At 37.1% G+C, this 23,977-nt stretch overlaps 1 protein-coding gene across 5 annotated transcripts in view; it reads left to right on the forward strand.

The window, feature by feature from the left end:
• slc8a2b (solute carrier family 8 member 2b) overlaps positions 1 to 23,977 on the forward strand; it is a 179,640-nt gene that overhangs the window by 129,830 nt on the left and 25,833 nt on the right. For 2 of the 5 annotated variants that reach the window (XM_089121526.1, XM_089121527.1), the window contains exons 1-2: positions 14,996 to 15,114; positions 15,355 to 15,825. In XM_089121526.1, the coding sequence (XP_088977652.1) occupies positions 15,067 to 15,114; positions 15,355 to 15,825 (519 nt within the window). In that variant the 5' untranslated portion in view covers positions 14,996 to 15,066. Of the gene's footprint in view, positions 1 to 14,995; positions 15,115 to 15,155; positions 15,260 to 15,354; positions 15,826 to 23,977 lie in introns of those variants that run through there. The other 3 variants (XM_039678864.2, XM_039678867.2, XM_039678866.2) reach the window with 2 other exon arrangements.

Below are 23,977 nucleotides of genomic sequence, written 5' to 3' on the forward strand. Positions count from 1 at the left end.
CTGGTGCAATATTGATCCAGCAGTTGGGTTATACAACAAACCAAGTTGGGTTATTTTTAACCCATCATTTTTTAGAGTGTACTAATAGTTTGCAGTATCCACCCTTTTCTGCTCTAAACAATGCGCGCTGCCATGACGACGACTCCAGTTGCCAACTTCCGGTTCAAATCTGATCTATGCTTTTTTGTCATGTGTTTCAGAATGTGTCCTCCCCACATCGCTAAACTAAATAGAAAAAACATTCATCAAATGTGATCTGTGTTTATGGTTCTTTTTAAAATTATATTAAATAAACATAACTATATATAAAATTACATCTATTCGTATGAAAGTTTCGTTTCAAAGACGGGAGGACAGTAAATTTTGAAGACTCTGCCATAATCCCGTTTTCCTCCGCTTTAATCTCCACAACCGGAAATGAACGAGCCAGTGTTGTAGTACTCGAGACTCGGTCTCGAGACCATATTTTAATGGTCTTGGTCTTGTCATGGACTCGTGTCCATTTGGACTCGGAATTGACTCGTACTTGAACATTTTTTTTTTTAGGACTCGGAATTATTCCCGAGTCCACTCGAGTTCAATTAAAAATATTTTTCATGATTATTAATGTATGTTAATAAAATATTTCTTTAAATTGATTTCTTTAAATTGACACGCCCAGTGATTGGTGATTTCTAGTGCGCAACTGCGCATGACAAATTGTAATAAAATTAATTTTAACACCACCTACTATGTGGCCTTTTTACCCTAAACTGATCATATTTTTTAAACTCTAAGTAAATTCAGTAAAAAAAAAAGAAAAAAGGATTTCTCTAAGTAAATAAAAGTAAATTAGGTAATCAACCCTCACTGGTCTCGGACTCGACTCGGACTCGACTCTCTATGGACTCGGTCTTGACTCGGACTCGACTCTCTCTGGTCTCGGTGTCGACTCGGACTCGAGTGAGGTGGTCTCGACTACAACACTGGAATGAGCATCCTTGCGTCAAATGCGGAACTTATGCGTGCATATAGCCCGTTGGTTGATGAAACATTGAATGAAATTAAGATACAATTATTAAAAAAACTAAATTCACTTTAAAGAAATGCTTTATGGTTTCTCTTTAAGGCGAGACACTACAGGTGAATAAGGTAATTTTTTTTAACTAGCAGATATCACCATGAAACGTTCCCAGTTGATTACCTACATTAAGATGAGAAAAAAATATACTACAAGTTTTCTGTAATTTAATGTTTAAATATGCAAATGAGGCTTTATCTAATTAAATATGCACTAATTTGCATATATTAAAAAAAAAAAAACGAAATCTGAGTATTGGATAAAGCCACTGTTTGGTGGAACTGTTTGTTCCTTTTCAGGTGTAAATGAGCAACCTTTATACTTTGAAAAGAATCTTACTTTCATCAGTTCTTTCTTTTTTCTTCCGCCTGCAGTGTGTGTGTGTGTGTGTGTGTGTGTTTGATCTGAGGTTCAGACTGAATCCTGTGGGTGGTATTGCACATTTGTGAGCTTTGGCCCAGCTTGCCTGTGCTTGGCTGCTGATGCGGGTGATAATGACATCCAGAGCATTACAAATTAATCCGATCAGTGTGACAGAAATCGTTTTGGAGTACTGTACATTTCGGTAGACATGTTGTGGACATTTGAAAGCATCCATGTTAATGCATTTTGTAGTTCAATGCAATGCACTGTTTCACCGTTTAAAGGTCAAGTCTATCATTTGTTGTCATTTGTCATGTGTTGGGTGCTTTCACACTGGCAGTTTCGTTAAAAACAGGGCATGGTTCTCGTATGTGAAAGCAGTCATGCGGACCTATATAGTAGGAGTGCACAGGGTACCAAACCCGAGAGAGTAGAAATATGAGTTTGGTTTCACTGGAATTATGACTCGATTGGTGTGAATGTGAAAGCGAGAAGAAAGCTTGTTCGGGAAGATATTCCCATGGACCGTTGGCTGATTGTCTGATGCCGATGACACACAAAATGGGAAAACCTTTAGAAGTTTCTGGGTCGTCATCCGAGTTCTACAGGATGCTGCGTTCTTTAATGGTCCACCAGGAAACAAAGCCGTTATAATGCCAAAAGAAAAAAGAAAGCCGTTGTGTTTACAACTGTACAACTGTTTTCAGGATCAACTAAACGCTGGATTTTCAAAAGTATGTAAAGTTCATGGCCCCATTATTGCAGTTAACTTGCACAACATTCTTGAATGAATAATTTAGGACAGGCGGTCTGTTATTGTAGGGACTTTGACTTTACATTTTTTCCAACCCTAATTGGTTGAGTAAATGCTAAGCGAACCAGAACTAAATAATATTTAATATTGTATAATATTTTGGTCCGGAATGGATCAAAAGAACCAAGAGAACCGAATTACAAGAGTGAACACTTTCTAAGAGACATCTAAGGGCATTTTCACACCAAGGTCCGAACCAAAGTTCACGTTTTGATAAATTTTATACTTTCAGAACGTTTTCGTTAGGTTTCACACTGCAATAATGCGAGCGCACTAAAGAACTTTACGGGACATACTTGCGTCCTGTCGTCATCATCTACGTGGGCTGCATCTTGACATTGATTGGTTTGTAAATGGACGTGTGTCTGACGTCAGCGTGTTGTCAATTCGGCGGGGTAACTTTGACAACATGACTGAACCAGACTGATCTCATGAAGTAGCGTGTGTATGACACGCCAATTCGTATTTCCATTTTTGGCGTGCTATCAAGACGCATAATTGCTTTTCAGCGTGTTTATGAACGCCGTTGACTTAACGTTATTACTGTATATATAAATATATGACTTATACCCCAACCCCGTCCCTAAACCTAACCATCACTGGGGTTAAAGGAGAACTCCAGCGAACAATGAACCTTTGGTCTAATAAAACATCGGTACCTAGTCAATCGTTCTCTGAGTTTTGTTTTCATGATAATCGAATGTAAAGAGTTTTATTTCTAAAAACTGTTTAGCGTATAATGCTAGTAATGGGGGCATTGACTAAGTAAAAAGAAATCGCTAGTTTATACCACTAACAAGGCTCAAAATAGCCCGACACTAACGCAGTAACATAATGAGGGTCCGTACATGCAAAACGAAGCATTGAGAACTTTGTAAGTGTACAGACCGTTTAATAAGAAGATATTTTAAGTCAAACCACGAACGGGGAAGTCGACTTATCGAGACTATTTTTTAAGATGGCTCCTGTCTGTATACGCGAAGTGAACTGTCTTCATAAAGTATCTTCTTATTAAACGGTCTGTACACTTACAAAGTTCTCAATGCTTCGTTTTGTAAGTATGGAGCCTCATTATGTTACTGCGTTAGTGTCGGGCTATTTTGAGCCTTGTCAGTGGTATAAACTAGCGATTTCTTTTTACTTAGTCAATGCCCCCATTACTAGCATTATACGCTAAACTGTTTTTAGAGCTAAAACTCTTTACATTCGATTATCATGAAAACGAAACTCAGAGAACGGTTGACTATGTACCGATGTTTTATTAGACCAAAGGTTCATTGTTCGCCGGAGTTCTCCTTTAATGGCATTTATGACTGTTCCCTTACCATCCTAGGGAAGAAAAAGATCGCTTCCCAGATGTAGATCTACATTTTACATCGTTTCGCGCGGACATTTGACGGCGTGTACAGACACGCGGAATCACTCGGACGTTAATGGCGTAGACATACACGCATACATGTGGATACACACGGATAGCTCAAAATGCTTAGAGATAACACGCCACTTGACTCGAAAGTGGCGTGTATGTTTACGCAAAAGTCATGATGTCATGTTGACTTAACAGACGCATATCATTGCAAATATTGTTATTTTATGGCATAATTACCTGCAGCACCAACTATACACAAGGCTACTTCAAATTCGCCAAATGAACGTCCTCGTCGCGCGAACATTTTATCGAGTTGACTCCTTATTATGTCATCAGACCAAACTTCAATTAAAAGCCTCGTCTCCTCCTCTCCCCATGTGTTACCACGGCTAATTTCTCCTGCCACCTTCTGGTTTTACGGAACTTCCCGTAAAAGGTCTGAAAGTCCGAACCATACAGAAACGAACCATACCTATGTTCAGTTTGATCCGGACTGAGACTACCTCGTTTCATCTGACCAAATTTCATCAGTTTGGTCCGGACCGTGGTCTGGGGGAGGTTTCACACCTGTAATTTTGATTCGGACCAAACTGAAAAGCCTGAAAGTCCGTACCAAATACGGTAGGTGTGAAAAGGCCCAAAATCATTGGTAATTTGACTTTCCTGGAATAAACAACTAATTGTAATATTCTGAATATGAGAAAGGCTATGTTAAAATGATGATGGCTGCAGAAAGGAAAGTCTCTCCTCAACATCTATTAATCCTGGTTAAGCTGTCAAGGTCGATTAAGCAGCTTTTGTGATTGCAGGTTCGCTGTAGAGCATAAAACTACGAAATCAGCATTTGCAAAATTGCAAAAGGGCCTGCAAGTGACGTGCAACACCTCACTGCTCGACATCTGCATGTCAGGTCTGGACTCTGGAGCTCTTTTTAAACACAGTAAATCAAGATGATGAACAAAAATGCAATTCTCACCTCTGCCTTGCAGTGTGTCTGGCATCAGATTGTGTCGAGTGCAGAATTGAGTTTTTCCCAGGAGTTAAATGAATCTTGAGGGTGTGTTAGAATAGCAGTGACATTAACTCTAAATCTGTTCATTTCTTCTTTCTGTCCTGAACTTCAGAATCACGATGCCGGTTTTATTGTATATACAGTAAAATGATATATTGCATTTACACAGATGTGTGCGGTCTCAGCTTGAGAAGTGTGTGTGTGAGAGAGAGAGATTTGAAATTGCCCCCGGAAGAACATCAAAGCCTGACAAAACACCGCCACAAGGAAAAAGATTCATAAAAGCAAAATCTGATTTATATTTCATGCCCAGGTTTATAAAGTACTTTGTTAAGAAAAATCACTAAACTACAAGTCACAATGGGATTTTTCCCAGTCACTAGGCTAGAAGATTTTGAGTCAAATTAATGCTTATTAAAATGCTAATGTGTGTTTATTATGTAGGTGTCAAACCTACTTCAAAATCATTTTTTAAACAAATTAAAAAGACATATGGATGGATGGATGGATGGATGGATGGATGGATGGATGGATGGATGGATGGATGGATGGATGGATGGATGGATGGATGGATGGATAGATAGATAGATAGATAGATAGATAGATAGATAGATAGATAGATAGATAGATAGATAGATAGATAGATAGATAGATAGATAGATAGATAGATAGATAGATAGATAGATAGATAGATAGATAGATAGATTAGTCATTCGTATGACCCAATATTATAAAAAGTTTCCTTTTTTCTTTAATTTTAAAAAAGGACTTGTAATACATGTTTAACATTACATTTAATATTATTTATTAAATATTATGCATATTTCAAAATAACACCAATTGTTGGAAATATTAAATCTTGGTTGAGATTTTATGGTATATATTATTTGTATGCGTGTATTTTTTAAAGCAAATTTTATTCCATTATTTATTCTCATTATTCATCTTTATCTTTCTTTTTTCAGTTTTCCCCGCTCTGCATATCTACAGTCGTTTCCTCTCTCATGTTGCTGGCAGGTTCCTCATACAGAATCCCATTCATTCACATCAAACATCAAATATTAAAACCTCTATTAATATGAGATGAAATCGAGGATCTGTGTTCTCTTTAATCAGTTCAGTGACACAATAATTACTCATCTGTTTCAACTGTGAAGATTTAGTGTTGAATCGTACAGTGTAATGACTTCAACCTTTGCATTAATCCTGTTAATGATCATTAATTAAGTATCCTATATATAGCAGAATCCTGACACTTGTACTTGTGATAGAAGGGCACATGAAGATCGTCGCTATGAATTCTGGGTCAGCTTGTCTGTTTGATGTTCTTTTACAGGGTCTGTGTTGTACGTTCACAGTGTCCTCTCTCTATTTTAATAATAATAATCTTCAGCATATGCAAATTTTATTCTATTTTCCTGGTGATTACAGCCCTGCATGTTAATGTGAATCCCTTGGCTTTTCTCACCACCGTTGCGTAATGTTTCCGGTCTCAGCTGTTGAAATGATATACAAGCACAAAGTGAATATAAAAACATCTACATAATGTTGCTTTGATCCTGGTCTACCAGCAGTTTAGGAAAATCAGCTTAATTACTTGATATAAAAAAGTGGAACTCAACATGAATTAATCAAAATATTGTTGCATGAAACACTCACGCTCTGTCATCAGACAGTGTGCTGTCATGTGCTCCTCTAGAAATACTTTACATTAAAGGAGTAGTTCACTTTTGCTGATAATTTTATGAAATTGTCATCCAAGATGTCCATGTCGTTCTTTCTTCAGTCGAAAAGAAATTAAGGTTTTTGATGAAAACATTCCAGGATTTTTCTCCATATAATGGACTTCAATGGGAACCAAACGGTTCAAGGTCCAAAAGGCAGTTTCAGTGCAAACTGTTCAAAGGGCTTTAAGCCATTTCAGACGATGAATAAGGGTCTTATCAAGCGAAACGATCGCTCATTTAATAAATAAATAACAAAGTTTAAGTTTTATAAGCTCAAATGCTCACCTTGCTCTGTTCTGTGATTCGCGTTCGTGACTCTCCTGTTTGAACTCGTTCATCAAAATGAACGAATCTTTTTCCGTGGCATTTGGTTCATTCAACGAACGAATTGACTCGGAAAAAGATTCATTCATTGGTCAAAGATGGACAAGCTCAAAACGTTTCAGACAAGCGCCGACCACTTGTGATCAGATCAATGAAAATGCATCTTAGATGACGTTAAGAAATAAATAGGAACCTGTTTTAAAATGAAATGCATTAAAAATATTCATTCAAATCGAATGACCGATTCCTTCAGCGATGATAAGATGCTGCTAAAGTAATGTGTTTCTGTACTCGAAAAGTTAAATTGAGTTACAAGTCCAGATTCAGCAATGTAAAATGTCACGGTGCGTTTTAAAAGCACACAGAAAATGTATACTGACATGCTCAGTGATGCACGCCGGGGCTGTAGCTTTCATTTGAACAGCGGCCCTCATATCTGAGGGTAGGAATGAGATTTCATCCGGATAAGAAAAATCATTGGCTAAATGCGGATTATGTCAACATGTGTAATGTAAGTATTGTTCATTACAAATTCAGAGCAGTTGCATATTTTAATTCCGTGCTGTTTTATTTATTTCTCTATATTCTGTGGCAGTTGACGACAGAATCTGTTGATGTTTATTCTTGTGTCTTTAAATATATGGATGGATAATGCTGCTTTTCAACAGTTAATGTGTGGGTAATGCATTGTTTTTCTGTTTTCTTAATAATTAAATGAACAATAATACATTTTAACAAGCACGAGTACAAAATACGCAGAAGTATAACAGGAAGATACATCATAGATCCAGTAAGATACAAAATGGAAGTTAAGTAAAAGCTCTTGAAAAGAAAATAGTTTCCGGGTTGGATTTAATGAGTCTGTAGTCGTGAGTTTAGGGGAATAAAAAGGAAAAAGCCTCAAGTTTCTCATTTCTACACAAGCAGGCACATATTTATCAGACAACTCAAGGTCAGCAGCTGAAATGAGCCATGGCAGAGTGTTTCCGGAAAGCTTTTTGGTAGAATAAAGAATTATGTTTAGCCTCGCCATGACTGTAAGTGCTCTATCAGTGCTAGTTTGAATAGTTGCACATAGCTTGTTTATGTAAGAGTGAACTTCTATATCTGTTTGAGAATAGCCTGAAAAGAAATGCTGCATCAGTGTGTGTGTAAATACGTGTGCCGTGGTCAGTGCGCACTGGCTTTGGCATGTGAGTGCACTTGCTGAAACAGCTAAATGGATGAATCACTGCGCACGTGGGGATGTTTGTATGTGTGACAGAAGAGAGAGGAGAGAGAGAGGGGGGATGCATATGGTGAATCCCCTGTCCAGATTCCCAATTTAAAATGAAAAATGTAAGAATTTATTTTCTGAAACCTGATATCTTGCTTCATGACAGTTAAGAATCGCTCAATGGAAGGTGACGCTAAAATCCTATTTTTGCATTCTGTGATGCTATAAAAGATTCCATATAGAACTTTAAAGGGTTTTGTCTGGCGCTTCATATATAGAACCTTTTAGGGCTTCCTATTATGAGATGATTTTATAGATTTAATTAAATTATTTGGTTACACTTTATTTCAATGGGCCACTTTAGACATTCTACTAACGATAAATAACTTTTTAAACCGTTTTGCAACTTCTCAGTAGAGTATTTGTAGACTGTCTGCTTAAAGGAGTTGTTCACTTTTCAAAAAACTTTTGCTGATAATTTACTCGCCCCCATGTCATCCAAGATGTCCATGTCTTTCTTTCTTCAGTCGAAAAGAAATGAAGGTTTTTGATGAAAACATTCCAGCATTTTTCTCCATATAATGGACTTCAATGGGAACCAAACGGTTCAAGGTCCAAAAGACAGTTTCAGTGCAAACTGTTCAAAGGGCTTTAAGCGATTTCAGGTAATGAATAAGGGTCTTATCAAGCGAAACGATCGCTCATTTAAAAAAAACAACAACAAAGTTTAGGTTTTATAATGGTCACCTTGCTCTGTTCTGTGACGCACGTTCGTGACTCTCCTGTTCAAACTCGTTTATCAAAATGAACGAATCTTTTTTCGTGTCATTTGGTTCATTCAACGAACGAAATGAACGAGTTGACTCGGGAAAAGATTTGTTCATTTTGATGAACGAGTTTGAACAGGAGAGTCACGAACGTGAACAGAGCAAGGCGACAATTTGAGCTTATAAAACTTAAACTTTGTTATTTATTTATTAAATGAGCGATTGTTTCGCTTGATAAGACCCTTATTCATCGTCTGGAATCGTTTAAAGCCCTTTGAACAGTTTGCACTGAAACTCATTTGGACCTTGAACCGTTTGGTTCCCATTGAAGTCCATTATATGGAGAAAAATCCTGGAATGTTTTCATCAAAAACCTTAATTTCTTTTCGACTGAAGAAAGAAAGACATGGACATCTTGGATGACATGGGGGTGAGTAAATTATCAGCAAAAGTTTTTTTTTAAAAGTGAACTACTCTTTTAATATTAGCGAACACTTTTTTTCAATGCTCCACCGACAGAAATTCTTTCTACTGTACGTATCATGTCAACTTATTCTACTCACCCAAACCCAAACAACTAACCCTTACCTAACAGTCTACTAAGCAGTTCGTAACTAGGGTTGGGTATCGAGAATCGAGTATCGATTGGAACCGGGACTAACTTTTCGTTTTTCCCGGAATCGTTCAAAAGTTAAAATTTCGATTCCTAGTTTCGATATTCACAGTCCGCCGAGCGGAAGAAGAAACTGCTGAACAACACCAGCGAAAAAGCATCTACCTGAAGTGTTGGCATAACCGCGCGAGTCGAACATGAGTAGGCTTCACTTTTCTAAAAATTAACGAAATCTCGGCAAAATGCAAAATTTGTGACAAGTATTTGTGACAGAAGGAGTATTTCCTTCAGAAAGACCGTTGGTTAGCAAAGGTTAGCTAAACTTTTTTGACCCTGCCTCTTAAAAGAATCGAAATCGAGAATCGTTAGGAACCGGAATCGAAACAAGGAATCGGAATCGGAATCAGAATCATTCAAATTCAAACGATACCCAACCCTACTCGTAAACTTGAAAAATGTAATCATTAAAAGTAAAACATGAAAGTATTATGCAATTATTTAAGACTTTTATCTATTTTGCCATTAAGGGTTCTTTAACATTGAGTAAAGAACCCTAGGGTTCTATATAGAAGTCTATAGACTTGACTTTGGAAATAATGTCGCAATGTACAAATATGGTTCTGAACAATAACTGACTGAAGGGGAAGGGCTGCACTTTTTATTTTTATGTGAATTGCATCCATAAGTAAACTGCTGATGCTCCTTCAATCTGCAGGGTGGGCAAACGTATTTTACAAAATAAAATAAAAAAGCTCCTAAATTTATGCTTTATTTTCTTTAAGCAAAATATGTTTTCTTGTTTATTTTGAACCAACCATGTTGACGACAGGTTTCGTGAGATTCATAGAAATATTTGCTTTCAATCCACTATTTTATTTACCGTTTTATGATTGTACTTTCTGCTTCATTTCTCTGTGATGTATCGCCTTCACCAGCCCTTCAGTGGCTCTCTATTGAAACGGCCGGTTCGTGGGGGGAATATCTATGAGCCGGACTCTCACACTGCTGCCAATCTCTCTCTCTCTCTCCTTTCAAAACACATCATTAGCATGACAAACATTGTAAAAACATTAAAGGAGACCTATTATGACCTTTTTCAAAGTCTTGTTTTTGGGCTCTAATAGAAAAGGGTTTCATGCAACACACATTATATTCCCATATACTCCATAGTTGCAGCTCCTCTCTTCCCAGTGTGTCAGTAACGCTCTGTTTAGTTTCTGTCTCTGTGAAGCCCCTCCTTCTGAAAAGCACACTGTGCTCTGATTGGTCGGCTGGATCAGTGTGTTGTGTTCCCAGAAGAAACTCAAGACTACAATGGAGGCGTTTCAGGGAGTTCAGAAACACTTCAGAGAATAACATTAGCTAGAGTGTCTTTGCAGAGCTTTTTCATGCTCAAACAGAAACATTACAGACTAAAAAAGGACGAACTTGGGAAAAAAGCATAATAGGTCCTCTTTAACATACAGTACATCATGTACACTCTTTAAAATAAAGGGTCCAAAAGGTGGCTTTCGCAGTGATACCATAGAAGAACCATCTCAAAAAAAAAAAAAAAGTTTTCCTTATGGTGAGAAACTTTTTAATAATCAAAACTTTTTCCACTATAAATGAATGAATAAAGGTTTATTCGGTTACTAAACATAAAACAGAATATATGTCAAATTCATTACAAACAAAACAAAAAGGTAACCGAACAGGTGTAGGCTGAACCTGCCTACCCTAATTACAAAACAACATCTACCCATCAAAATGTGAACGTAAACAATATACATGTATAAACATATGCATACATACACACATATACTCGTATACATACATGCATGCATACATACAGACCTCTGCACTTGATTACAAATATTTATTTATTACTTATATTATTGAAATCTAAGCACAACAATTATGCATAAAATTATCTTAGACAATTTTTCGTAAGCATCCGAATATTTGTCAAAAATTCAGATTTGAAACTGTTTTTTAAAGTAATGAAAGGAATTGCTCCTCTTAAGATCATTGGTGAGACCATTCCACAAGTCAACCCCTTTTACCGTGATGGTGTTCATTTTAAATATAAAATTTACATTTTATATTTCTGTTCCCTGTTTTCAAACAAATACAGTATATTTTCAGGCACTATTTTCCTATTAACTTTGAACATAAACACGGCGGTATTCAGACTGACTAAATCATAAAATTTGAATTTGTCGGTTCGTTATATAGGGAATGATTGACTATCCTTATAGCTTTTTTTTTTTTTGTAAAATAAAAATGGGTTTTGTGTTTGTAGTGTAGGCATGCCCCCATATTTCAACACAGTAAGAAAAATATGGAACAATAAGAGAACAATACAGAATATACAAAGAAGGCATATTTAGTAAGTACTTTTATGTAATATATCTATTGTTTTAGATCGTTTTGATGAAGGTATCCAGGATAGTTTGTGGTCTAATATTATTCCAAGAAATTTGTTTTCATTTACCCTTTCTAGTTCCACATCATCAACCTTTAAGCTCATGCTATAAATAACTTTATGTGCAATGGATTGTTTAAGGTTCCAAAGATGCCAATGAAGATCCTTCAGACATCAGTTTTTATTGTTTGCTTAGGCAAGCATCATTATTACTGCTGCTCATACTTTTGGGATGGATGGCTAGTTTTAATGTGCCTTTTTACGTCTCCCGTCCTGCGGCTCAGTTCGGAGTTTGAAATAGTTTGATCAGTTTTTCAGTTTCTCTCTCAGTGTCTCTCATTCCATCATCCCATAAGCAGCGTGCACGATCTCCTCACAGTCTCTCGTGATATCCAAAGCAGCCTGTTTTGTACCGCCTTTAATATGCCGTTTTAAAAGAAACATGAGTTCAGTGCCGGTTCTCTCCCTGAGGTGGTTTTACGGCAGAGACAAAGACAGTTTCTGCATCCAGGTTATTTTAGCTCACGCTGTATTATGACTCAGTCTTTGCCGGCAGTCATACAAACACTGTTACGTCAAGAGAGAGAGAGATGCTGTGTTAATGAGGGGGCAACCCACTATCCTCCATGCAACCCATCACTGCGTGAAACACGAGCACAATGCGGCTCTGTCTCGCTGTTTAGTATTCTGACTGAGACAAGGGAGACAAACTTTGTTTTGGACACAGAGCTACTCCGTGATGGAATAAGGCCATTTAGAAAGAGACAATAGAAAGAAAAACGAGGGTGAGTGAGTATGGAAAATGTGCTCTGAATTTAGAAAAATCTCAATATCTGTTCTGTAAAATTACATTTAAAGAGAGAAAGAGCCGTGCACGCTTGCACTCACTGTTGTGTTATAAATCAGCATGTGTGTGTCTGTCTGTGTGTGTGTGTGTTGGAAAGAAAAAATCACTAATGAAATCTCTAATGTCTAAAATGTTTCTCCTAGACAACAATTAGATTACATAGGGAGTGTTCTGCTTCTCAGATGTTTTTCCTGGGAAAAGCACCCAATGATCTCACATGCGTCTCCTCTAGAGTTTAGGAAGAGCTCTTGAATGGTGCTCATGTGTATCACGATACCACATCAAACTGCTCAAAGTTTGCTCTTTAACAGCTCAGCTCACTTGGGGCCCTATCTTGCACCCGGCGCAAATGACTTTATACACTGACTCATGTATCATTCCTATTTTGCATCCGCGCAAAGTGGGCTTTTTCCTCCACAGACGCACGTCGGTAAACTAGGAAATGAACTTACGCTCCCTGGGTGGATCGCGTGTGTCGGCGCAAACATTCCCTAGTGCTATTTTGCAGTTTCAGAAAACAATTGCGCCACTGACCAGAAAAAAACCTAGTCTAAAGTCATGGCGCGTTGTTCTTAATGCTTTTTTAATCGCGCATTGCTTGGCTATATGTAGCGGGTGCGCAACGAGCATACACTTTGATTCTCTCATCAACACAGATTCAGCCGTTTTTATTTTTGCAAATCATACATTATAACAAGGAAAAATATTAACACATGAGGGAAAAATAAATGTCGGCCTAAATCTAACTTACACATTTACCCAAATTTTTCAGGCTAATTGTAGTAACGGATCAGACCTGTTTGTCCAATAGTGGCAAGACACATATATACAGTATATATATATAATGTTTAACCAACGCTGCCATCCCCATACAACATCACTTCTCTGTCTTTCACTGTCCTGACAAGATCGTCGGTCTTCTCAGCTGTGAACGCTCCTGGTAAATCCGCCATAATAATATCAATCCTTTATGCAACATGCGCACCTGTTCTTAAAGGGTATGTTGGATGACGCTCTGATTGGTTTATTTCACGTTACGCCCAAACCACACCTATGAATAATGAAGCTACTTCAGACCAACCCCTTTTAAACTTGTGTCGAGCTCAAGAGTCATTTATCCTGCCGGGAAAATAGCAACAGCTCCCAAGACCCGCCCATAAAGTTACTTGCGCTTGATACTTGTGTTTCAGATCATTAAAATACGGCCCATGATGTGTTTCTCTTGAAGTTCCTTAACAGTGTCGTTATCACTATGACTAAAATTATTTTGAAAAAATGTCTCGGTTACGTATGTAACCCTCGACACGTCCGAGTTCCCACTTCCCAGGACGAAAGGGAACTGTGGTAATTCAAATAAAGCTGAAATAAAATAAAATATACATTTTAGATGGAATACTTAAACTTAAAAAACTTACATGTAAATGAAAATTTTGCCTTGACAACTAACTAAAATAATTTTATGCAAAATTATAAAATCTACCAAAACTGTTATTGAAAAAATGTAAATAAATTATAGCTATTGTATATGAATTTTTTATTGAAATATTAATATAAAAACTTACAAAATCACAAACCTTTCAAAAACTCAAACTGAAACTAAATTTAAATAAAATCTGAAAACATAAAAAGCTAATACGATCTATTCATAAATATTATAATAACACAAGTACAAAAAATATCTTATTTCTCAATATTTCAATTTCACTTGCTGGATATCCACATTGATTTAATAGCTCTATTCTCTTCATATTCATCAACAATCTTTTTAGTAGCTTTTTCTCCTCCTAAGATATTTGAGAAGAAGTTGATTCTTGCAATGAAACATAACTTGACTACTCCATTTCTAGGGCCAGATTTTATTAGCGTCTAAATAAACCCTAAACAGGACAATCCCATAAAGTGCCAATGGGAAAGGAAAGCTCCGGATAAACTGACGACACGCAAGTTAGAGAACAGACGCAGCCGGATCATTTCCATAATGACCAACACAATCTACCAAGAGCAGCGCAACTTAGACGTTTTTATTTACAGTTTTAAATAATAGCGTCCAAATCACCATGCATGCTTCATTTAAACACTCTCCTCCCAGATGTTGCGTCTGAAAGGGAAACTCCTATGCAATTCAGTCGCAAAAATAACCCTGTCCTCGCCTTTCCAGCGCTATGTAATTTTTCACAGCATGAAATCCTGACGTTAGTTTTCTAACAGCAATAGAGGGTTTGTGCTGACGCAAGCTGTTAGTAAATCTGGCCCAGTCTCTAAAGCTATATGAAAGAGTAACATCTGAGCATTAAAACTTTCCTTTGGTTGCGTGTGTGTGTGTGTTTGCTTGACTCTGTGAAAGTACAGGAAGGTTTTTGAGCATCTGAGTTAATAAAAGCCTTGCACACACAGATGTCCCTCTCTGAGACCTGCGGAGGACATAATCCTCTGTCCTGGCAGCATTTACACTGTTTTTTCATTCTTATTTGAGTTGTCCATCCCTTAAGCTTGCTTTATCATGAGCTGTATGTTTTTGTTGGTGTCCTTGTAACCGTGTTTCACCTAATGAAAGCGATGATTTTCATTGCCTACGCTGTGTATTCTTCTACCAAGGTCTGTTTTTGCTGCATCTCACATATTTTTTTTTTATAATCATCTTGATTTACTCCGCTATAAAAGCGAGCAGGAGCTGCTCCGCACAAAGCTGCAGCCTGGAGATATTTATGTTGGATTGCGAGTGCTGTTCCTCTAAAGCTGCGTGAGATTTGTTTTTCTGATGATGACATTTACAGATGCCTTTTCGGTTGCTTTTCTTGCCATTAAAGTCTCCTTTCTTCCCTCTTCTCTCCCCAGGTCCCCCGGCGGGCTGGTTCCTCTCCGTGTTCAATCACCTCCTTTATTTCTTCTCCTCTGAACTCCAGAAGCCTTTTGAGGGGTGAGATCATGGCACCGTTTTCCTCTCGACGCTCTTCCATCCTCTTTCTGAGTCTCGTCCTCGTCCTTTCTCTGCCCCCATCCTGTTCTCCCGAATCCCAGCGCGAAGAACCGTCTCTCCCGCCCTCCTTCGCTCCTTCAGCGTTTCCCTCAGAGCTCTCCTATAACGTGAGCGATGACAGCGATGGACCCGTTCCTAAAAAAAAGTGCAGCGAACCTGTGGAGTGCAAGCCTGGAATCGTCCTTCCCGTTTGGATGCCTGTCAATCCCAGTCTCGGAGAGCAGATCATGCGGGCCGTCATCTATTTCGCCGCGCTCATGTACATGTTTCTGGGAGTGTCCATCATCGCCGACAGATTCATGGCATCCATCGAGGTCATCACGTCACAGGTGAGTTCTCAATCTGCATAACCTTCACTATCTTGCAATAATTGCAAAATCGTTTCTGTCTATCATAAGGAGGAAAATTATGATTGATTATATTATGATCATTTTCCAAGGTAAACAGTTCTTAGGCCTCACTTTAGGAGTTGCATTTATGCCTCTAGTTAAAGGGTTAGTACACCCCAAAATGAAAATTAAGTCATTAATTACTCACCCCCATGCTGTACCAACCCCGTAAGACCTTCGTTCGTCTTCGGAACACAAATGAAGAGCTGTATAACTACCACATAGACTTCCGGGACTGGCTCTTGACGGCCCAGAAAGTCAATGAAGAAAATGTTTAAATATTCCATGTGACTACAGTGGCTCAACTATAAGTCTATCAAGCGACGAGAATACTTTTTGTGCGAAAAAGCAAACAAAAATAACGACTTTATTCGACTATTCCTTTTCTTCCTTGTTGGCCTGGTCGATTTTGTCCCCACCACTTTTGAAACATCTCACGTCACAGATGTACCAATACAAATAAAACATCTTCAGTTAACAGCATTCGTTTCATTTACTTGTTAAAGGGATACTCCACTTTTTTTGGAAAATTTTACATTTTACAACTCCCCCAGAGTTAAACAGTTGAGTTTTACCGTTTTTGAATCCATTCAGACGATTTTCTGATATTTAGAGTAATATCAGTAAACAGACAGTTTCTGGTCTCATTGACTTCCATAGTAGGAAAAAATATATACTATGGAAGTCAATAAGACCAGAAATTGTCTGTTTACTAGGGGTGTAACGGTACACAAAAATCACGGTTCGGTACGTACCTCGGTTTTAAAATCACGGTTCGGTACGTACCTCGGTTTTAAAGTCACGGTTCGGTACGTTTTCGATACAGCAAAAAGAAAGAAATGCCAGAGAAATTTCCTATTTGTTTAAAAAAATATTTTTAAATAAGTCTGAGTTTTCCTAGATCTTGAAACTTTCAGGTTTATAAATAGGGGTCATCTTTGAAGGATGAACAAATAATGTTTTGGTCATCACATTAAAAATAACTTTTAAATATATATTTATTTATATAATATTTGAATTTTGAAGTGCTGGAAAAAGATGTGTGAAGTACTTGAAAGCATTTCACCATTCCAGCCAAACTGGTTCCAGTTAGTGTTACTATTAAATCCATGGTGAATGTTGCTGGTCTGTGGACGTAAAGTATTACTAGTTCATTCACGGCACAATGTTTCTCCTGGTTTCCATGACAGCGCTGTTTGATCTAATAGAGATCTATGGTTAATAACGGAGAAATGTGAATGCATCTCACTAGATCTCGCAGCGATGTTATTACCTCAGTGGCGAATTCAAATGTTTTCTTTACCGGATCTCGCTGTGTAGTAACAGTGTTGCTTGATCGAGATCGGCTCGCGCTGCACAGATGTTGCTGGTCCGAACTGATAAACGATCCGTGAAGCACATAACGAGTAGCGCAGTTTCGTTCTGCTTTCATTACGCTTGCCATTTGATGTTGCGCAACGTTGTGTTGGCCGCGTCAGCACGAAATTTGCCGGCAGGAAAAAATGGTCCAAGCAATCGTTCGGTTTGTATGCGTACCGAACCGGAAGCCTCGAACCGAAACGGTTCAATACGAATACATGTACCGTTACACCCCTACTGTTTACTGATATTCTTCTAAATATCAGAAAATCGGCTGAATGCATTCGAAAATGGTAAAAGCCAACTGTTTAACTCTGGGGGAGTTGTAAAATAAGCCTTTTTCCCAAAAAAGTGGAGTATCCCTTTAAATAACAGGCGATCTAGCACTGAAATGTGTTGTCTTCTCTCGGAAATGCGCTTCAGTCCGTTGCAGAGATGAAAATCACAAATCAAAATGCACACAAAGTGTCCTAGGGTTCTAATCCACTCTCGTATATTTTTTCCCCCCATCAAAACATACCACTGATAAACATTATATCAATTCAACCACTGATACACATTATTGGTTTTGATGAGGGGGAAAAAAACTATATGAGTGCGGATAGAAACCTCGAACCTCCCGAGTCCCGACACGCTAGGCAAAAATTCTACCTCGGGACCACTACTGTACATTTACAACAAAGGGCGTATATACTCTATATACTCACTATACTCGGACATTGTGCTCATTTTTATTTATGTACAACAGGAAGCTACAGGACATCGTCTTTCGAAACATGACCTACTCGAAAGAGAAAAAAAGAATGAATGCGTCATTGTACCCAGCACTTTTGAAAATGCCCTTCCGAATACGTCTCTGTCCCCAGCACATTTCAAACCAAACTGGGGTACCCTAAAACGGCGGATGTTGACGTATGGTCAAAAGCGTCAGTTGTATGACGTCTTGGGATGAGACTGCGCTGCTATATCAGTGTCACAACATGCTGATCCAGTTGACCAATCAGAGCACAGTGTGCTTTTCAGAAGGAGGGGCTTCATAGAGACAGGAACTAAACCGAGCATTACTGACAGACTGGGTAGTAATATATTTGTTGTTCTCTGTTCTCTAATTGTTAGATAATCAGTCTCGGGTGCGTTTCCCGTAAAATGACGTAGCTCGCTGCTTCACAACCATAGTATGAGGCATCGTTGAAGAAATCAACTAGCCAGTCACGACCAGTGGTGGAGGAAGTACTGAATCTCAGTACTTAAGTAAAAGTACAAATACCCAGATAAATATTTACTTTAGTAAAAGTAGAAGTAACACAATGACAACCATACTTAAGTAAAAAGTAAAAAGTACTTTATTTTAAATGTACTTTAAGTATTAAAAGTAAAAGTACTTGCATAACAATTTTTTATCTTAATGTCTATTTTCTAATGATTAATAAAACATTTAATTCTAACTCATTCAACCTAATAGCCTACTCCTATAATGATGTTCAATAATGATGGAAAAAAATGTCACCATTTCTGAAACAAGCTTGCAATTAGGCAATATACACATGCTTATCCTTACTATATGTTAATAACTATGTTTGGCAGTAAACGCGATTAATTTATGGTGTAATTCTGAACCTCTTGGCTTGCCATAATCCTAACCAAACCAAACATATATTACACACGGTGTGTTTCCTATGCACGTAAAAACAAATTTTCGCGTATGAGTTGCAAGATAAACACACTGCGTGCGAGACGCATTTAGTGTGACCGGGTTGATATACTGTATCTATGGCAACCAAACGTCACTGGTGAGACAAACGTGCAACGGACGGATGGTCAGATTACGTTTTGGCAGGGGAAAATGTAACGAAAATGTAACAGAAGTTGTAGAAATGTAGTGGAGTAGAAAGTATAATAATTGCTGCAAAATGTAACGAAGTAAAAGTAAAAAGTATGCACTATTTATTGTACTTAAGTAAAGTAAAGATACGTGAAAAATGTACTTAAGTAAAGTAACGAAGTATTTGTACTTCGTTACATTCCACCACTGGTCACGACTGTTTCCCAAAACCATATTGTCGCAAAGTGGTCTTTCAACCACATTGGTTTATTATGTCATGCACGTTTTTAGTCTAGATTTGAACTGACAGATTGTGTCTGCTTCCCGGAAAATATGATTGTTCCAGAGTTTTGGTGCTAAACAGGAAAAGGATCTACCACCAACGCTATATAAAAATAAATAAATAAATAAATAAATGTGACTTTGAAATTTTGAAATTCTATTAACTGGCCGGAGTTTTGAGATTGCAATAGACGTGAATGACTATAATGCGTTAAGAGCTCGCTCAAGTACTGCGGAGCCAAACCATTTAGTGCTTTACAGTATGTAATCAGCAATATTTTAAAATTTATACGATGTTTAATAGGCAGCCAATGCAGGGTTAACAGAACCGGGCTAATATGGTCATACTTCCTGGTTCTGGTAAGAACTCGAGCAGCTGCGTTTTGGACTTGCTGAAGTTTGTTTATTAAGCGTGCAGGGCAACCACCCAGTAGAGCATTACAATTATCTAGCCTTGATGTCATGAACGCATGAACTTATTGTTCTGCATTTGCTTAAATAAATAAAAGACACAAGTTGTACTGAATGTCAAACTGGTGCATTTGGTTATGAAACTTGCGAAAACCATATAATTAGATGAATTTATTGAATAAAGTGATTGTATGACTATCTCTGCAGAAACTTGAAATTCAGTGCATGGGTCATGAAGTATTTTTTTTCTTATTCTTATGGGATTTTTTTGTCATATAAAACGTAGCAAAGTGAAGACTAATAAAAAAGTTTTCCTTTTTGTTTTATGGAAAAAACTGCATATGTTTGGTTATGAATGACGTGAGTCTGGGTAAACAATGACAAAATGTTCATTTTGGGGTGAACTCTTCTTTTAAAAGCATAGCCTTCACCTGAGCTTGACTTTAGCTAGTAATTGGGGTTATTAAAATAAAAACAATCGTGACTGTTTCTCCAGCCTCTGAACATTTAATGGGATGCAAATGCTTGCAGTGTGCTTGATGTTTTTTTTCTTTCTTTCTGCTAAAACGGCTGACTCGTCAACACTTGTCAAGGGTAGATCGCCTACTCTTATCACCTCCTGACTCATGCGCCATAAACCTGTCGGAAGAGGAAAATTAGCAAAATGCTTTTATAAAGGAGGCTAGATTTCCTTCAATTCTTTAGTTTTAGTTTCTCAGCCAGAAGATAACTTATAAATCAAAATCTCTAGTTTTAAATACATAACTGCTGAATTTGAAATAGCCAGATGTAGCAAATGTTTTTTTTTTTTTTCACACAGCTCTAGCATCCTAAAATAAATCATTAAAAAATCTGGAATCCAATAAAACTGACAAAACTGAGAAATGCTGCACCATCAGGATAGAGTCACAAATATATCCAAAACTGAAATAAAAATAAATTAAAGCTTTGTAGAAAAATTAAAAAACTAAAACTTATATAGAAATACGAAATTACTTGAAGTTATACTTAAACTGTAAACATAAAAATAAAAGCTAATTCAAAACATTAATAAACACTATAGTTTATTTATAGTAAGGTTTGCTGACAAATGTTTATTGTCTTTACAAAGCTCTGTTTTAAATGTTTATAGCTTCCTTTTAGCATGCGATTTGCATGTCTTAGCATGTATCTAGTTTTATTTTACAGTTTGTTAACTAACTTTTAATATATTGTTAGCATTAGCATGTTTTAGCACATTGCTAACATGAATTAGTGTTGCTAGCATGCTTTAGCTCAATGATAGCATGAATTCCCAGATAGCAAACTGACATTGAATCAACGTGGAAACATGACATCGAAACAACGTTGATCTGACATTGTTTTGCTCATCGAATTAACGTTGAACCAACGTCAGACGCGTCATTCTTTCAAAACGAACGGAAAATCAACTTGAAATCAACACGTTGTTTCAACGTTATGAAAGCAAACCAATTTTCGATTTTCATTTAGCTTTGAAGAATGCCGCGTCTGACGTTGGTTCAACGTTAATTCGATGAGCAAAATCAACGTTGTTTCAATGTCATGAGAGACTTCGTTTCCACATTGATTCAATGTCAGTTTGCTGTCTGGGTTAGCATATGTTTCTAGTATGTCGTTGCACGTTGTTAGCATTAATTGCCTCATTGATAGCATTTTTACCATGTTGATAACGTTTTTGCACATTGCTAACATGAATAAGCATGTTGCTACCTTGTTTTAACACATTGCATGAATTAGCATGTTTCTAGAATGTTGTCGCACGCTGTTAACATTTTTTCCATGTTGATAACATGTTTTTGCACATAGCTTACATGAATTAGCATGTTTTAACATGTTTTTAACATGTTAGCTTTCTTACATGGTAGCTAGCTTTCTTAACATTTAACATATTGCTAACATGTTTTAATATGTTGATTTAACACATTGCTAGCATGTTTCAGCATGTTACTAACATGATTTACATATTATCATCATGTTGTTAACACGTTTTAAAACTTTTCTAGCATGACTACCATATTGATAGCATGAATTAACACAATCCGATCAAGTTTTTTTTTCAAGAATTAGTATTACACTGATAAAATAACACCGGTACAAACACAATAGCATCACAATGTTAATCTAAATTGGCTAACAGGGTTCTTTTGTAAGGAGTCAGTCGCTTTCTTTCTCTCTGGTGAGTTTCTCTCCTTTGCCAAATCAAAGCCAACAGCTCTGAGTCTACCTCATTAATCAAAGCGTTCCCTAGAAAGAATCTCATACACCCTTGTCAAAACATCCTTGTGTACAGGGTCATGGGAAATGCAAGTGTGAAAACAGCACCAGAGACCACCATAAATAGTCTGGAGATGTTAGCCAAGAAAGGTGTAATAGCCAAGGAAGAGCTAACATTTTTAAACATCTCTGAGCCTGCTTATTGTGTACACATTTTGAAAAAGCCAAAATATACAATTTCAGGTGTTTGCATGAAAGTGCAGAAATCTGAAGCATTCTTTTAGCATGTTGCTAACATAAATTAGCCTGTTGATAACACGTTTCAACACATTGCTAGTATGAATTAGCATGCTGCTACCATGTTTTACCACATTGCTAACTTAAATTTGCATGTCAATAACATGTTTTAACACTTTGCTAGAATGAATTGGCATGTTACTACAATGTTTTATCACATTGTTAACATGAATTAGCATATTGAAAAAATGTTTTACCATATTGCTAGTATGATTTAGCATGTTACTGCCATGTTTGACTACATTGCTAACATGAATAGGCCTAAGCATGTTGATAACATGTTTTAACACATTGCTAGTATGAATTAGGATGTTATTGCCATGTTTGTCTACATTGCTAACATGAATAAGCAAGTTGATAACATGTTTTAACACATCCCAGACAGCAAACTGACATTGAATCAACGTGGAAACGACGTCTCTCATGACATTGAAACAACGTTGATTTGCTCATCGAATTAACGTTGAACCAACGTCAGACGCGGCATTCTTCAAAGCTAAATGAAATCGAAAATTGGTTTGCTTTCATAACGTTGAAACAACGCGTTGATTTCAAGTTGATTTTCCGTTAGTTTTGAAAGAATGACGCGTCTGACGTTGGTTCAACGTTAATTCGATGAGCAAAACAATGTCAGATCAACGTTGTTTCGATGTCATATTTCCACGTTGATTCAATGTCAGTTTGCTATCTCGGATTGCTAGTATGAATTAGCATGTTACTAAGTTTGACCACATTGCTAGTATGAATTTGCATGTTACTAACATGTTTGACTATATTGCTAGCATGAATTAGCACGTAGATAACATGTTTTAACACATCACCAGTATAAATTAGCATCCAGCCTTGGTGTGCAGACTTCTTTTATAAACATTAAAAATTCGTACAATCCCCAAAATGTTTGAATGGCAGTGTATATATTTATATAAAATATTTTCTGCATATTTTGATAGTTTAAATATTAAATTAATTATTATTTTATTGTATTTATTTATTTATTTATTTATTTTTCATTTTGAAAATTCCATTCCATTTCCATTCTGTTTGCTTTCTCAATTCAAATTCAATTACGTTCTAACTGGTGCACGACCCTGCTGCAAGAACCTGTCAGGCTTTAGTTAGCAATAATGACTAGCTGTCTGTATCCTTAACATGACTGTAACTGAATGTGAGATGTTTAATATGTTGCTAGCTTGAATTAGCACGTTGCTAGCCTGTTTTACCATGTTGATATCATGTTTTAACACATCTCTCCCTTCTTTTAGCATGTTTTAGCACTGAATCATAAAGAAAAAAAAAATAAAAATCATTGTGTTGTTGACCAGCATCAGCAGTCTGAGTCCGTTCTTGACTTGAGTGTCTCACCATTCAAGCACAGACTGCCTTAGATGCATCATTCAGAAGGGTAGTCATAATTCCTGTAATGCAAGTTGCAAATTAATAAGGGAAGTGTTTCCAGCTTTACATTTGCACTGGATCAGAGGCTGTGCCGCACACACTTTAGAGCCTCCAGGCTAAACCAGGCAGAAAAACTAGACTTGAACTCTTCTATCTCAAAAGAAACAACTGAACCATGACAGTTTGACTGACTTCAGGTGCAACGAAAGTACAAACAATAAAAACACCATACCAGAATTATGATCTCTGACAGCATAGCGGCGAATTATTGAGTTATGGAGTGTGAGTGTC

This window comes from Pimephales promelas, chromosome 16, assembly GCF_988280905.1.
Source record: "Pimephales promelas chromosome 16, fPimPro1.hap1.1, whole genome shotgun sequence".
In the NCBI taxonomy this organism is placed as follows: domain Eukaryota; kingdom Metazoa; phylum Chordata; class Actinopteri; order Cypriniformes; family Leuciscidae; genus Pimephales; species Pimephales promelas.